Here is a 17,684-nt window from a genome sequence, read left to right as displayed (position 1 = left end):
GATCAAGGGCTACCAAGTTTGTTTAAATGTATGACCTTGAATCATATTCAAGGTCACAAGGAGCAAATATGTTTAAAATATTTCAACAACTTGTTCTGAATAACCAAAAGGCTCAGGATGTTGATATTTAGTTAGTAGCATATGCTGGGATCAAGGACTACTATGTTTGTTAAAGTGAATGACTTTGACTTATATTCAAGGTCACAGGGGTCAAATTTGTTTAAAATCTTTAAACAACCTCTTATGAATAACCATGGGTCCCAGGATGTTTATACTTTGCAAGTTGCATCCTGAGATGAAAGGCTATACAATGTGTTCAACATAATGACTTTGTTCGACTTTCAATCGCAGGGGTTAAATGTTTTAAAAAAAAATAACCGGGTCTTTTGAACGAATTTTAATCACAAAAACTGATATTTTGCCTGTAGCTTTATTTTAGATCACTTTTAAGGTTACAAGTGTGAGTTTAAAACCAGGTGAGCGATGCAGGCCCATTGGGCCTCTTGTTTTTTTTCAAACTTCATTCTATATAATTGTTTAATTTGATGGGGCTAATATTTTGCACAACATGGCTAGAAAAATTGATCCTGCTCATGAGGATACTTTTACATTAAAGTGATGGGATTTAAAATTCATGGGAATATAATTCATGCTATTAATATTGGCTAGATATTTAATTTTGCACTATTTTTGGTGACCCCTGAAATAGCAAAATTAAATCCCCTTGAATATTTCCAACTACAGTGTATAAGTATTTAAAGAATTATAGGTAAATAAGCGTCACTCAGTCCTGGTGTGATTGGTTGTTGCAGGAAGGAACATGCCACGCCTGAGGATCGAGACTACTATGATATTCAGCAGGAGATGATGGAAGACCTGTACTATCAGTACCGTAACTGTGAACGTGTCATAGGTAATTAGGCAACTTATTCCTTTTGCTTCGTTTCATATTATTATTCCTATTTCTTCTATATCAGCCGGCCGGGTTGACTTTTCTCAGATAAGCAGGAGGTCTTGAGTGATGATATTTGACCACTAGGCTGTGATCAGGGCTGTTAAGTTTGTTACTGACTAGGACACACTTTCAAGGTCACTTTACATTTGAAAACTGTTAAACAACTTCGGCTAAATGAGACCTACAGATGTTTGGCATGTAGTTAATGGTTTAAAGTGTAAGGAAGTGTGGGATAAGAATGTTGCTTTTAAGGCAAAATAATGAAAATAAGTGAAAATATCTCAAATAAAACCTAAGGTGTAGGTAGTGTACAAGGTAATAGAATTTCCCAACAAGGATTTGTACAGATATGCTTGATTTAGAATGAACATGTGAATGATAGAGGCCTACTCGTTCATGGGAGGTTTTTAGGTCAAGTGACCTATTCCGATTACTTTCCGTCCGTCGTCGTGGGAAAACTTTTTACATTTTCAACTTTTTCTCAAGAACTTTCAAACTTGGTCAGAATCATCCTTGGTACAAAATTATAAATTGGGATTCCTACTCTAACCCCTGAGGCCAGGGTGGGGCCGGCCCCAAAAGGAAATTAACCAATATTTCAAAAATCTTCTTCTTCAGACTCTGAGGTACTACAGTAAATTTCTCTGCATGGATGGAAAGATCATCAGGGGCTTTATTTAAATTGTAAATTTCAGGACCCCAAAGCGATCCGTTCCCCCTTGGGGAGGGGGTAAAGTTTACTATAGTTTATATAGGGAAATAGCACTTTGGGATATATTTTGACAATTTTCAGCAGAAAATTATTCAAACTTGGTCAGAATCATCTTTGGTGGATGAGGGTATTATTTTGTAAAATTGGAATTCCTGCCCCATCCCCAAGGGCTAGGCCAGGACCCCAAAGGGAACATTTACCAATATTTTAAAATTCTTATCCTTTGATGACATGACAAGTATTGTATTTCACTTAGTTTAGATGTGTTGTGGAAATCAGCATGTAAACAATAAAATAAAGCCACCAGTACCTATGATATTACTCAGGTGACCGCTAAGGCCCTTAGGCCTCTTGTTATATATGTAAGCCCTTAAAAATATGTCAAAGTTAAACCCTGTAAAGGTTTTGCTCTGTCCTTGTTGAGAGTTGCATTTTACTATAAATGCTGTTGCATGGGTGTAAAACTCCACTTGCCAGATGCCGAGGACAGCCAGTTTTAGAGCTCGGACAAGTGCAATAGACTGGTTTCTTACACATGTTTTTTGCATCTGTTTGGTCTGTATCCTCCAACCGAAGGTGAATAAATAATTTACTGAGCTGGCTGCTATTTTAGGGAACTTTGTGAGGGACTTTTGTATGTGCTAGTTAACAAATAAAGGACATCCTTTTAGCCTGTTTATTAACAATAAAATACAATGACATGACCTAGAATATATTTGTCTTTTTGTCTGTAAAAAATGCATTTCATGGGGCAAGTAGAAATTATGTTCGGGCAAATGATTTGTAAAGTTAACTTGCCCGGAACAAGTTCTTTGAACATTTTTTTTACATCCTTGTGTTGCGCAAAATTAGAATACAGAAACCTATTGTTTCAGGTTTGAAAAATTTCATGTTTATAACTTAATGTGTATATATTTTTACATGAGCAGCCCATTCCAACCAGAAGATGGCTAACGAGAATAACGGCTACCCTGACTACCTTTGCAAATGGATGGGTCTGCCCTACTCCGAGTGTACTTGGGAGGAAGGTGAACTCGTCTCCCGCAAATTTCAGCCAGTTGTCGATGAGTACCAAGCTCGTAACAAATCACAAAAAATTCCCACAAAGCTTTCAAAGGTAAGTGGTACTGGCAAATTTGCCACCTTTTCATAAATAAGTCAATAAAAAAAACCAAGGAAATTGTGCAGAAAAACCCCCAGTTGAATTAAGTGATTAAGCAGAACAGACCAGATATTTGAAAACATATATTCTCAAGTGTAATATGAAGGCATTCACTTAATTTGTTACCTTATCTGTGTTGACTAGGTTTTGAAGTCCCGTCCCAAGTTCGCACCTCAAAAGACCCAACCAAAATTTCTTGGAGGTGTCGAGTCCCTGGAGCTGAGAGACTACCAACTGGACGGAGTTAACTGGCTCATGCATGCATGGTGCAAGTAAGTAAGAATAATGTGTAGGATTCCTATCAAGGAGTCCCATACCACTGCCATAAACGGTGTCAAAGAATAATGTGTAGGATTCCTATCAAGGAGTCCCATACCACTGCCATAAACGGTGTCAAAGAATAATGTGTAGGATTCCTATCAAGGAGTCCCATACCACTGCCATAAACGGTGTCAAAGAATAATGTGTAGGATTCCTATCAAGGAGTCCCATACCACTGCCATAAACGGTGTCAAAGAATAATGTGTAGGATTCCTATCAAGGAGTCCCATACCACTGCCATAAACGGTGTCAAAGAATAATGTGTAGGATTCCTATCAAGGAGTCCCATACCACTGCCATAAACGGTGTCAAAGAATAATGTGTAGGATTCCTATCAAGGAGTCCCATACCACTGCCATAAACGGTGTCAAAGAATAATGTGTAGGATTCCTATCAAGGAGTCCCATACCACTGCCATAAACGGTGTCAAAGAATAATGTGTAGGATTCCTATCAAGGAGTCCCATACCACTGCCATAAACGGTGTCAAAGAATAATGTGTAGGATTCCTATCAAGGAGTCCCATACCACTGCCATAAACGGTGTCAAAGAATAATGTGTAGGATTCCTATCAAGGAGTCCCATACCACTGCCATAAACGGTGTCAAAGAATGGAACACTCGTTTGTCCTCAACAAATACAGCTTTGATAAACCATTTCTAAAAAGGAAACCATAGTTTATGGGACTTGACCCTTTCCTTCACCACTGTAGACCAAAATGGACTCATCTAGATCAATGCATGGTAGAGTCTACTAAAGTTACATAGGGGTGAAAGGGTTGAGGAGATAAAATAAACACCATACTTTATGGGACTTTAAGGAGATAAAATTAACACAATACTTTATGGGACTTTAAGGAGATAAAATAAACACGCTACTTTATGGGACTTTAAGGAGATAAAATAAATACGCTACTTTATGGGACTTTAAGGAGATAAAATAAACACCATACTTTATGGGACTTTCAGGAAATAAAATAAACACCCTACTTTATGGGACTTTAAGGAGATAAAATAAATAAGCTACTTTATGGGACTTTAAGGAGATAAAATAAACCCCCTACTTTATGGGACTTGAAGGAGATAAAATTAACACCCTACTTTATGGGACTTAAAGGAGATAAAATAAACACCATACTTTATGGGACTTAAAGGAGATAAAATTAACACCATACTTTATAGGACTTAAAGGAGATAAAATAGACACCCTACTTTATGGGACTTAAAGGAGATACAATAGACACCCTACTTTATGGGACTTAAAGGAGATACAATAAACACGCTACTTTATGGGACTTTAAGGAGATAAAATAAACCAAGTATAATCAACAACAGTGTTCTGAGTGTACAAATTATTGTTGGTGCTATACAGGGATACGAGCCCTGGACTTCGTTATACTATCGGGAGGTTACTGTACTGTTACTGGAGGTAAGGTAAAACCACAGAGTAGTGGGACAGGGATCCTTAAGGGGAGGTTACTGTTTATAGGTAAATCCACTGTGTAGTGGGACAGGGATCCATAAGGGGAGGTTACTTTATATAGGTTAAACCACAGTGTAGTGAGACAGGGATCCTTCAGGAATTTAAGAGGAGGTAACTGTATATAGTAAAACCACTGTGTAGTGGGACAGGGATCCTCAAGCCTAATCTTAAATGATAAAATGTTTACCTGTATCTGTTTTTGTGTTGAATCGATCTATATTGGAACCAAAAAAAATGCAAAAGGGAAATCAAAATTATCCTGTTTTGGCATTTTGGGTAAGTCTGAATTAAATTATGATTTAATTGTTAAATCAAAATGCTAATTTAAAAAGTTATGAAAGGAAACAATTCTTAATACAATCAAAGATATACATGTACGTATATATGTAGTTGACATGATATGGAGACCTGCTCTTGTAACAGAGCCCAGGGATTTTAGAAATATAATTTAAATGCTGTGTCTATTCATGAACTTCCAGCCCTTAAAAAGTCAATTGATCAGTGTGGACAAAGTCCAAGCTGCCATGCAACCTTGTCTCACCATATCAGCTGATACAGAGACCAATGCAATGTATCAGAATGATAGACCATTTTAATCATGGGGAATTCAACTTGAATGTGGGATATAGAAGAAACCTTCATATCTCTGCCTAAATGAGAATATAGAACAAAATCAAGGCATGTTATTTAAGGACATTGGTTCTAAATTTTATGAATTGAATTGATTTATTTAGATCCAAGGGACCCCATTGGAAGTAAGCCACAATGTGGCTTTATGGGTCATCCCAGGTAAAGGCCTACATTAATCTAATCCAATCCAGTTTTAACACCTAACTGATTACTAGTTTTATGAGATAAATAACTTATAAATAACATCTCATTAAGTGATCATATATATATTTATGTCCAATCTGCAAATTGTGATATACGTTTATTATTTGCCTTTTACCTGAATAAATATTATTATGCTTATTTACTTATGCTACATGCTGAAGATGTCAGACACGGTATGTTGCAGCGTGTAACCTAAATCGTTGTGATGTTATAGGGAGAACAGTGTGATCCTGGCTGATGAGATGGGGCTTGGTAAGACTATACAGACCATTTCCTTCATCTCCATCCTCCACAACTGCTACCAACTTCATGGACCCTACCTCATTGTTGTGCCACTCTCGACTGTCGTCGCCTGGCAACGCGAGTTTGAAATCTGGGCACCCGAAATGAATGTTGTGATATATATGGGTGACATCATAAGTAGAAACAAGGTAAGCATAATCAGAAAGTTTTCAAAGTGATTGTATTTATTTCATGTCAGATGTGAATGGTCATTTCAACCATTCTGCTTAAAGGACTATATATAGTTTGGGCCATTTTTGGCCCCCAAATCCATCAAAATTAAAAATCTTCAGTAGAACAACTTTCAAATTACTGTTCCTTTAATTTTGGTACTATCAAGTAAACATTTATTTGTGTTTTCAATTATGGCTGCCATGGTAACCAGTTAATATTTGCATAAATTTATGAAATTTGAATATTCAGTCAATTTTGACATGTTTTCACCTAGATTTTCTCTTAGCAAACAAAGCGTACTCTTGAACAAACTTTATATTTCTCCTAAAGATGTATTACAGGTGCATATGCATTATCCTTTGATATTTGTTCAAACATGCGCTCTATAGTTTCTGGGGGGAAATATGACAGTATTCACTGAATATTCAAATTTTTCTAATTTATGCAAATTTGAACTTGTTACCATGGCAACAATAATTAGAAATATAAATAGTTTCATGATATTATTTGGAAAGTATTCAAAATTAAAGAAACAGTCATTTGAAAGATCATTTAAAGGTTTTGAATTTTGATTAATTTGGGGGCCAAAACACCCCCAAACCATACATAGTCCTTTCTGTTTCCTAATGTGTATAAAAATATATAACAGACCTAAGATTAAAAACGGTTTTATAATTAATTGTCCATTCTGAATTACTGTTTTACTGCTTTAACTGCCAAAAAAGTCAACCATTTAATTTGTTAGATAGTATGTAGTTGGGCTCGAATAAAACAAATTTGGAGAAGCATACAGTGATGACAATTTTCATGAAAATAATTGATGTAACTTCGATTGAAAGTCATTTGAGAAGTGCTTGTTCATTACAGATTAGAGAGTTTGAATGGTGTCATCCTGGAAACAAAAGGTTAAAGTTCAATGTGCTGATAACTACATATGAAATTTTATTGAAAGACAAGGTAAGTTTTAACACAAAATTTGCATTTCAGAATTTTAATTTCTTGTTTTTAATATGCATTTATTTTGTGCTGTGTCTTTTTGTAAGTCTTTAATCGCGAAAAACATTGAGCTGCTTTCATTTGGCATTTGTGCTTGAACTGGGCTATGGTTTAATCAGGGGGAAAAAGATAATTCTGTTCTGAATTCCATGAAGGTTTTGGAATATTGTGTAATGAAAACAAGTCATGTTATATTTCTCCAATGTTAGCATCGTGATATATTATCACTTGAAAGTTTTTCAAAGATCACAGTCTACTTGGCAATTGACCCGTGACATTTCACTGTTACACTTTGAAATTTGTTGTGTTAAACAGATATTTGTATCCTAATTTGTCGGAGTCGACGAAAGCTTGATCAAATAACAACATGTTGTTTCACTTGTTTTTTGGGGAAAGCTGAAAATGAAAAACAAAACCTGAATAAAAAGACAAGGAGAAACACAGAGATGGGCTTTACTTAATTGTTTGGGGAGGAAACGCTTACTCTAAAAGACGTGTATAACTTGGATGATTAATGAAGCGTTTATTGTCTTGGATGAGTATATTTGATCATGTGTAGACTATCCATAAGTGACTCTGTTTTCCCAGTCATTCCTTGGGGGTGTGCAATGGGCGTTCCTGGGGGTGGATGAGGCTCATCGCCTTAAAAACGACGACTCCCTCCTATACAAGTCTTTGTTCGAATTCCACTCCAACCATCGCCTCCTGATCACAGGCACACCACTTCAGAACTCCCTGAAGGAGCTCTGGGCCCTTTTGCACTTCATCATGCCAGACAAGTAAGTTGTGTCCTTACAATTTCTAAAGAATGTAATGATTTCTAGAAGAGAGTTATTTCAATAAATTCAAGTAACTTCTTTTATGCATTTCTTCAGTAGGTCACCCATTTTTGCATAATATTTATTTTCAAATTAAACTTCCATAATGAATTGAGGTTTCGAGCGTACACAATGAAAGACCCAACACATTGACAGTGTCAAGGTTAACCTATAGCAGGTATTTTGTCCATCGCCATGCCTTTGTCCATCTATAACAAGATCACATTTCCGACTTCTTTTTATAATTGATATATTGGGGTAAATAAAATTTTAATGTGTTGGCCAATCCACTGTTAAAATGTTGGTTTATGTGTACTGTTTTTTAAGTCATCTCAAAACAACAAATAACAGTCATGGTAATACAACTCTGGTGACTGTCAAGCCACCTGTGCCTCCTGTTCTACATGCAACTTGTTAAACCACCAATTGTCACAAATTTATGTTGACAAATTCTGAGGTGTTTTCCTTGAGCTAGTCTACATATAACAATGTGTAACCTGTTGCCTTCTTTGAATGTATGATAGAAATTATCTCGCACTGTTCTGTCCAATTTTCCTGCAAGTTTCCAGCAAGTCAGATATTACAGGAACTTGTTTGAGAACTCTGTTGTAACATTACAGGTTTGATTCTTGGCTTGACTTTGAGGGCATGCATTCTTCAGAGAACAAAACTGGATTTACCAACCTACACAAAGTACTTGAACCATACTTGCTTCGCCGAATGAAGAAGGATGTTGAAAAGTCACTACCAGCAAAAGTAGGGACTCGTAATTTATGTTTGCCAGTCTATTATATCAGACCAAAATTTAATGAATGTTGAAACTATTGTCAGTCTAAACCAAATTGAAAATAGGAGTTAGATATACATAATTATCTAAAAAAAATATAACAAAATGTAGAAGGCTGGCTCTCAGAAGTTTTGAAACTTATTTCTGATTAGTCGTATTGAACCAAACTTATTTCTGATAATTCGTATTGAACCAAACTTAATTCTGATTAGTTGTATTGAACCAAACTTATTTCTGATTAGTCGTATAGAACCAAACTTATTTCTGATTAGTCGTATTGAACCAAACTTATTTCTGATTAGTCGTATTGAGCCAAAATTATTTCTGATAAGTCGTATTGAACCAAAATTAGTTCTGATTAGTCGTATTGAACCAAAATTATTTCTGTATAGTCATATTGAACCAAGTTTGAATTGGTAGTAACTACGTTAAGTAGAAAAAAACTTGCCTACCAAAAATTCAAAACAAATCTATATAGGCCTATTCATGAATGCAGATATTGAAAAGAGTTATTGTTTTTCAGACAGAACAAATATTGCGTGTGGAGATGACATCACTACAAAAGCAGTACTATAAGTAAGTAGACAAATCAGTACTATAAGTAAGTAGAAAAATCAGTACTATAAGTGAGTAGACAAATCAGTACTATAAGTAAGTAGACAAATCAGTACTATAAGTAGACAAATCAGTACTATAAGTAAGTAGACAAATCAGTACTATAAGTGAGTAGACAAATCAGTACTATAAGTAAAATAGAGGGCCATATATTGTTGCCCGTGTCCGTCGAGTCCCCTCAAACATCAAACAGTGACACTCGGTTCACATGGTGACGGGGGCATTCATGTCTTACAGACATATTTTAGTTCTTGAGTAAATTTGAGGAGTATTCAGGGTGGTCTAGAAAATTGGTCTTTTTCTTTCCTGCACTTAATTGGTGAATTTTTCAACAGTGTAATCTCTCGATATATATAAAGTTTTTAATTTTTTATGTCAAAGCAATATTGTAGAATACTGTGATACGTAATTATAGATTAGTTCAGAAAATACCAAATTGGTCTATCATTTTGAAATTTTGATTTTTTTTCAGATGGATTCTCACAAAAAACTACAAAGCATTGTCGAAAGGTTTGAAGGGTAACATTGGGAGTTTTGTGAACATCATAATGGAACTTAAAAAGTGTTGTAACCATACACAGCTGATCCGTATGCCCGAGGACGAGACTTCCATGGAAAAGTTTCAGGCCCTGTTGAAAGGCAGTGGCAAGTTGTTGTTATTAGACAAACTATTGTGTCGGTTAAAGGAAACGGGACACCGAGTGCTAATATTCTCACAGATGGTACGCATGCTGGATCTTATAGCGGAATATCTCACTGCCAGACATTTCAATCATCAGGTAGGTTTGTTACACGTCCAGGCAACATTTGGAGGCTAATCGATAAAATCGTGAATAGCCCATCAACATCAAATGAGTATAGCACAAAGAGAAAAGTTTGTTCAGATGTATAAGGAAACACTAAATATCTCCTTTCAGAGCATCAGGCCTAATCTTTATAAAACACCCCAAAAAATGACAAGAAAATTATGTAATATCTGTCTTGGTGTTCCTGAAGTCACCCGTTTTTTGAAAAAAAGTTGTAATCCCCAAATCTACAGTAAAATGAAAATCTATAACTTCTGTGGAAGTGTGATCCAAAATCTAAAGGTAAACTGGAAAATATGTGCTGTCCGAGGTAGTGTATTAAATTGTAGCACATGTACACCTTATACTGGGGGAGTTCTGTCAGCACATGTACACCGTATACTGGGGAGGGAGTTCTGTCAGCACATGTACACCTTATACTGGGGAGGGAGTTCTGTCAGCACATGTACACCTTATACTGGGGAGGGAGTTCTGTCAGCACATGTACACCTTATACTGGGGAGGGAGTTCTGTCAGCACATGTACACCTTATACTGGGGAGGGAGTTCTGTCAGCACATGTACACCTTATACTGGGGAGGGAGTTCTGTCAGCACATGTACACCTTATACTGGGGAGGGAGTTCTGTCAGCACATGTACACCTTATACTGGGGAGGGAGTTCTGTCAGCACATGTACACCTTATACTGGGGAGGGAGTTCTGTCAGCACATGTACACCTTATACTGGGGAGGGAGTTCTGTCAGCACATGTACACCGTATACTGGGGAGGGAGTTCTGTCAGCACATGTACACCTTGTACTGGGGAGGGAGTTCTGTCAGCACATGTACACCGTATACTGGGGAGGGAGTTCTGTCAGCACATGTACACCGTATACTGGGGAGGGAGTTCTGTCAGTACATGTATACTTGGGAGGGAGTTCTGTCAGTACATGTATACTTGGGAGGGAGTTCTGTCAGAAACATGCTGTTATAAATCTCAAAGAAAATATCCTCGCTGGTATTTTGACATACAGTGGATTGTTTAAACAGGGACAGTGGAATCTGAATAATATATACTGTCTTAAAAACTCTGTTATATCTTTAGGTCACTCAAGTTTCTCTACACCTCAATGCTTTTGGTACTAATACTAATGTTTCACCTCGCTGTTTAGGTACTGAAAGTTCCAAAATTATCTGTACTGAAATGTGTAGAATTGTAGAATTACCTGTACTGAAATGTGTCGAGTAACCTGTACTGAAATGTGTAGAATTACCTGTACTGAAATGTGTAGAATTACCTGTACTGAAATGTGTAGAACTACCTATACTGAAATGTGTCGAGTTACCTGTACTGAAATGTGTAGAATTACCTGTACTCAAATTTGTCGAGTTACCTGTACTGAAATGTGTCAAGTTACCTGTACTGAAATGTGTATAACTACCTGTACTGAAATGTGTCTAGTTACCGGTACTGAAATGTGTCGAGTTAGCTGTACTGAAATGTGTAGAATTGTAGAATTACCTGTACTGAAACGTGTCGAGTTACCTGTACTGAAATGCGTCGAGTTATCTGTACTGAAATGTGTCGAGGTACCTGTACTGAAATGTGTTGAGTTACCTGTACTGAAATGGGTAGAATTACCTGTACTGAAACGTGTCGAGTTACCTGTACTGAAATGTGTAGAACTACCTGTACTGAAATGTGTCGAGTTACCTGTACTGAACTGTGTCGAGTTCTACTGTTTCGATGTTTGGCTTTACTGGACATGAAGGAAGGGGTCATTCATCTCTGAGCATCTTTCATTATCAAAAAAAAAATCAATTGGATTTAAAGTCAACAATTTCTGATGGTCTGCCTGCTAAAACTCGGGTAGACTTGCTAGTAGGTACATAATATGAGGCTGGGGTACTGCCCCTGGGTCATCTATTCCTATTTAGGGAGGGGTAAAATTTACTGTAGTTTGCATAGGGAATTGAACTGAAGACTTCAGACCCTGACTCGCCTTTTTTTGTCGGTATTCAAATGAGAAGATTGGTGATTGGCATCTTAGCTGATTGTTGAATTATGAAAATTTCTTTCTCCAACAGAGGCTGGATGGCTCTATACGAGGAGATCTACGAAAGGCAGCTTTAGATCATTTCAATGCGGAGGGATCGCCGGTATGTGTAACTGTATTAAATCTGCATGGTTGATTTTAACATTTCCTTAATTAAATGTTTGGGAAAATTATTTTATCGGATTGCTTTAAAAAACATAATAATTTTCCATCTTGTGAATAACTTAAATATTATTTCATGTTATAAAAAAGTTTGATGGGACCCCAATAGTTATGGAGAATGCTGGTCTGGTTGTCTGAAGTTTTCGCAAGATAACTTGTTTAAGTATCATTTGATTTTGACGAACCCTGGTCAGCATGTACAATATAGATTAATATTTATGTTATGGAAAGTCAATACCGAGATTGAAGTCAAGCAAAATCTGTGCATTATAAGTTAGAATACTGTGCCCTGATGGGTTGGATATTTCTGTACAATAACTGAACAAAATGTGACTCGATTTCAATGACACTTTTATCAATATAAAAACTATCAGTGAAATATCTGCTAGTAATTAAGCACTCAGAAAGATGTTTGGTTTTAATGTTAAGTGGGTAAAGTAAAGATGTTTGGTTTTAATGTTACGTGAGTAAAGTAAAGATGTTTTCTCCTTCCACCCCATTCCAGAATTCTTAACTTAACTGAGTAATGTGGTACAAATTTAGTTTCTTCTTGTTGCATTTTTTCAACATTTTGATACAAGAATGCATCAGAAGGATGTTTTGTATTTCTGTTTGGTAGGGACAGGTGTGTACTTTCTGCCTCTGTGGTACTCTTGTTTATTTTAAACCGAGAGTTCTTTATCCTAAATATGTGTTACCTTGCCATAAACCACACTTGTGAAAACTTAACTTTTTATCAACCTAATTTAATTGTGCCGTAAAAGAAAATAAATTATTTTTCAGGACTTTTGTTTTCTGTTGTCCACAAGAGCAGGGGGCCTGGGTATAAACCTGGCGACGGCCGACACAGTCATTATATTTGACAGTGACTGGAATCCACAGAACGATCTACAGGCTCAAGCCAGAGCCCATAGAATTGGCCAAAAGAACCAGGTAAACATGGACTAGAAAACTAGCAGTGTCTCTTGAAAACCTAATTAGGGCCCCGCATTGGCTGTTTATGCTTTTGTACAATGTGGATGGTAGTAATTGGGGTATCTTTTTAAAACTTACCCTTGGATCCTAGTTCTACTTCCTTCATTTTCGGGCCAATTGGATTCAAAATGACCATAATCACCCATCTTGGCATTACAGTTAATTATTGTCAAATTTTACATCTCTTGGCCACTAAACATTTTGTGATGACGTTATGAAACAAAGCTGTTCAGATTCAAACAAGATGTCAACTGACCAAACCTCAAGGTCAATGAATCAAAGGTCAAGGTCAAATTTTACATCTCTTAACTGCTAAACATTTTGTTATGACATTATGAAACAAAAAATGGGAGAAAAAGATTAAGGCTCAAATTTTATATGATGACCTGACACAACGTTCCAGAGGGCTTATTTGCAGATAGATATAGTATTGACTAAATTTTTCCAGTGAAGAAACTTCCAAATTATTAAAAAAAAAAACACACTTTTTTAATCATTTTTATTCACAGTTCGGATGTATTGCTTCAGCAAACCCTCTGAATTTGTTTAAAAATAGAGCTTTGAGTTGCTGTTTATTTGTATGCTTCATAATATTTGTTTGGAATCAGTCTTGAAGTTAAATTTATGTAGACTTTTTAGCTCGCCTTGCCAAAGAATGACAATAACGTATCAACATTGTCCAAATATTGAAGTTTTGGGTCAAGTCATCATGAGAGGAGCAAAGTTGTTTAGGAGTATATAAGTAACAATTTAATGTCGATGTAACAGTCACTGCAATCTCACTATTAAGGTCGGATACATAGCGGGGCCCTTCCTGACATGTAAGTGTAAATATGTACAAGTCAATTACCTAAAAACCTGGGATGAGTACAACCAAACTGCACTTTTCTTTGACTGCGCATTCTGATCAGTAATAAAACCTGATCAAAACCTGATCAAAACCTGATCGCTAATAAAACCTGATAGGTAATAAAACCTGATAGGTAATAAAACCTGATAAATTAGTTAAAAGGAAATGGACAGGAACTCAAGGTTTTTATGATGGTGTATTGTATATTAAGAGCAGTAATACAAATGAGAAAGGTTGGATGCCTCTATGCCTGTTTTTTGGGGCTGTTTATAAATGTCTATATGGCTGTTTTGGGGCTGTTTATTAGCCCACCATCATCTGATGGTGGGCTATTCAAATCACCCTGCGTCCGTGGTCCGCCGTCCATCATCCGTCATCCATCCTTAAACAATTCTTGTTATCGGTATATCTCAAGAAGTACCGGAGGGATCTTTCTCAAATTTTATATGCAGGTTCCCCTTGGTCCTTCGCTGTGCAGGGCAACTTTTGAGACAGATCAGATAAACAATATGGCCGACATGCAGCCATCATGGATTTTGATATTGAAAGTTTGTTATCGCTATTTCTCAAGAAGCACTAGAGGGATCTTTCTCAAATTTTATATGTAGGTTCCCCTTGGTCCTTAGCTGTGCAGGGCAACTTTTGAGACTGATCGGATAAACAACAAGGCCGACAGGCAGCCATCTTGGACTTTGATATTGAAAGTTTGTTATCGCTATTTCTCAAGAAGTACCAGAGGGATCTTTCTCAAATTTTATATGTAGGTTCCCCTTGGTCCTAGCTGTGCAGGGCAATTTTAGAGACTGATCGGATAAACAACTGTTTTTTGGGCTGTTTATAGATGTCTTTATGGCTGTTTTGGGCCTGTTTATAGATGTCTATAGGGCTGTTTATAGATGTCTATAGGTCTGATTTTGGGGCTGTTTATAGATGTTTATAGGGCTGTTTTTGGGGCTGCTTATAGATGTCTATATGGCTGTTTTTGAGGCCTTTGATTGTATGTCCTCTCTTTACTAATGGATACAATAATGTCTTGTTGTATTGTATGCAGATAAGAACTAGTGGACAATTTAGCTCTGCGTTATAGTGTAAACTGCCCCCAAGTGTGATATTCCATGTTTACAAAAGGGCATCCCAGGGACAAGGCAATCAGAAGTTGTATAGCTGAGAGACAGTCAAAATTGGGGAAAATGACAGTTTTATATTTGTTACAATGAGTTTAGTATCCGGGAGAGTGATGCAGACGCTCCGAGCCTCTTGTATATCTGTATTACATTTAGATGTTATGTTGACAGGTGAGCGTGTACAGACTGGTCACCAAAGGCAGTGTAGAGGAAGACATCGTAGAGAGAGCCAAGCGCAAAATGGTGCTCGACCATCTGGTCATTCAGCGAATGGACACAACAGGTCGGACGGTGCTTGATCGCGGCCATGTTCCTTCAAGGTAAGGGTGCACAGAGGAAGTGTTAGCAGTCACAATCGTGACCAGCTAAAGTCTACTCTGAAGATGCTGAGTAACAGTTGTGTGCAGGTTTTATACAGCAACTGCATCATTTTTAAAGGCAATGTAGATGAAAACATTGTAAAGAGCTTGAAGCAGTTACCTTTCATACGTCATGTGTTGTTTATCTAAAAACAATTAATATTTTCAACATCCAATCCAAAACTGCAAAACCAATTTCAATAAATTCCGTAGGAAGGCTTATCAGAAATAGCATTGTCTTTATTTTGAACTCTAAGAAATCAGGTACTGATTCTAAGCTCAAAACTAAGAAAAGAACAGTTATTAAGTCATAAGTGACAAAACTTGCTCAAGAAATGCTTTTTTCTACAGTAATACTACTCCATTCAAAAAGGAGGAATTGAGTGCCATTCTCAAATTTGGTGCTGAGGAATTGTTCAAAGAGTGTGACAGTGATGACGAAGAACCACAAGTAAGTAGTTGATATTTGTTACTGGAAATTTCTAAGTAATCACCACAACAAAAAGTAAATCTAGTCATGTCTATCTGGATGAATGGTAATCTAGATTAATACAACATTGTTGATAATTTTTGCTCTCACTGAAACAAAGTTGAATCTGCAGTAAGGTTCTAATTTTTTTAAGGTTGACATTGACGAGATCCTGCAGCGTGCAGAAACTAGGGAGGTTGAACCAACGACCGTGGGAGATGACCTCCTGTCACAGTTCAAGGTCGTCAGCTTCGACAACCTGGAGGAAGAAGAAATAGAACGCATTGGAGAAAGTAATAATGATGATCCTGGTATGTGACTTATGTTTGTAAACCACCTAACCACAGCCTTTTAGTGCTGTTTGTTTATATTGATGTGTTCAATCACAATAGGATGACATTTGGTACAGATGCTTCTTTATGTGGCTGTGTGTGTTGAAAATGGCCCATTAGGTTTAGTCTCGGTGCTACAACACATCTCCAGCACACATGCAGGCATACACACATAGGGAGATATTAGCCAGGTGGCATAGGACTAGGAGTTAGCGCCTGATAAGGCAGCTCCTGCAAATTCTTCAAAATTGTATTGATTAAGGCCAAAAATTGAATTACTTGGTTCTCAGGCCCGCGTGCATTTCATCTTAGGGCACCGCATTGCCAATTTTATTGTGAAAATAATAAAAAAAAGAAAATGTGAATGCGCCAGCCGCCGTCTTAAAAAAAAATCCTGAAAATTGGTCCGCATGTCGTTTTTACTCGTTAGTCACCCAAGTCCCGAAAACGTTTCAATAATGATATACAGGCAAGCGTCCAAACGATTATGACTTATTAATCTCGTCTACAAATGGCGCTCATTTTGGTACTAATAAGGAATGGGGGACCGTGATTCCTCCCTGGAACATCGTGGGGGGATTTTCGGAGGCTTGACAGATCTTTACACAACCTTAAAAAACGGTCGTTCCCAGATAAACTCCATTCTGCTAAAGCATCTGTGTGTGTTGGGCGACAAAAAACGGACACATTTGACAAGGTAATGTCCACAATGAACGTTTTACAAACTACACGGTTGTTTGGAATAAAAAAAAACTCCCTCGTCTCATTTTGGCCATGTAAAATGGAAAAAACATATACCTCCCTGCCTCATCTCTTGAAAAAAATTGGCCAGAGAACCAAGTATATGCTAATTGTATTCATTGTATTAAATTGTTTATGTATGTATTGTAAAGCGCTTTAGAGTGGCTTATGTTAGCTAGATAGGGCGCAATATCAAATGTTGTATATTTTACTTGGTTTGGGTGTGTCATTTTTTCTACTCTCCAACAACAAAGCAATATTATTTAAATAACGAAACCAGACATGTACATGTTGCAGTTCAGGTAAATGTTTGCAGAAACTGAAATGAAAAATGACTTATGCTAAAACATTGTTGCATCAAGATTTTTTGAAAGCATGTTTTTATGAAAAGCATAGTAATGTTAAGGTTTTGAATATTTCAGGGAAAATGTGGGATGCAATTATTCCGGAAGGTGACATCCGCAGAATTGAAGAGGAGGAAAGGCAGCAACAGTTAATGGAGCTCAACCTACCGCCCCGCAGTAGGAAAACTATACAACAGGTAGGCATCATCACTGTACAAAACTATACAACAGGTAGGCATCATCACTGTACAAAACTATACAACATGTAGGCATCATCACTGTACACAACTATACAACAGGTAGGCATCATCACTGTACACAACTATACAACAGGTAGGCATCATCACT

At 36.9% G+C, this 17,684-nt stretch overlaps 1 protein-coding gene across 1 annotated transcript in view; it reads left to right on the top strand.

Annotated features, from left to right (window-relative positions):
- The window catches only part of LOC110441543 (chromodomain-helicase-DNA-binding protein 1-like), a 67,767-nt gene that overhangs the window by 27,279 nt on the left and 22,804 nt on the right, over positions 1–17,684 (top strand). The window contains exons 11-25 of the mRNA XM_021484724.1: positions 813–913; positions 2,597–2,784; positions 2,974–3,101; positions 5,680–5,896; positions 6,789–6,878; positions 7,506–7,696; positions 8,356–8,491; positions 9,046–9,098; positions 9,610–9,916; positions 12,012–12,083; positions 12,926–13,075; positions 15,263–15,411; positions 15,802–15,901; positions 16,074–16,230; positions 17,415–17,533. Coding sequence (XP_021340399.1) covers positions 813–913; positions 2,597–2,784; positions 2,974–3,101; positions 5,680–5,896; positions 6,789–6,878; positions 7,506–7,696; positions 8,356–8,491; positions 9,046–9,098; positions 9,610–9,916; positions 12,012–12,083; positions 12,926–13,075; positions 15,263–15,411; positions 15,802–15,901; positions 16,074–16,230; positions 17,415–17,533 — 2,158 coding nt within the window. The remainder of the gene's footprint in view (positions 1–812; positions 914–2,596; positions 2,785–2,973; positions 3,102–5,679; positions 5,897–6,788; positions 6,879–7,505; positions 7,697–8,355; positions 8,492–9,045; positions 9,099–9,609; positions 9,917–12,011; positions 12,084–12,925; positions 13,076–15,262; positions 15,412–15,801; positions 15,902–16,073; positions 16,231–17,414; positions 17,534–17,684) is intronic.

This window comes from Mizuhopecten yessoensis, unplaced genomic scaffold, assembly GCF_002113885.1.
Source record: "Mizuhopecten yessoensis strain PY_sf001 unplaced genomic scaffold, ASM211388v2 scaffold1869, whole genome shotgun sequence".
Lineage (NCBI taxonomy): Eukaryota > Metazoa > Mollusca > Bivalvia > Pectinida > Pectinidae > Mizuhopecten > Mizuhopecten yessoensis.
Note: the sequence above shows the minus strand (reverse complement) of the source record. Positions and strands in the feature narration are given on the sequence as shown.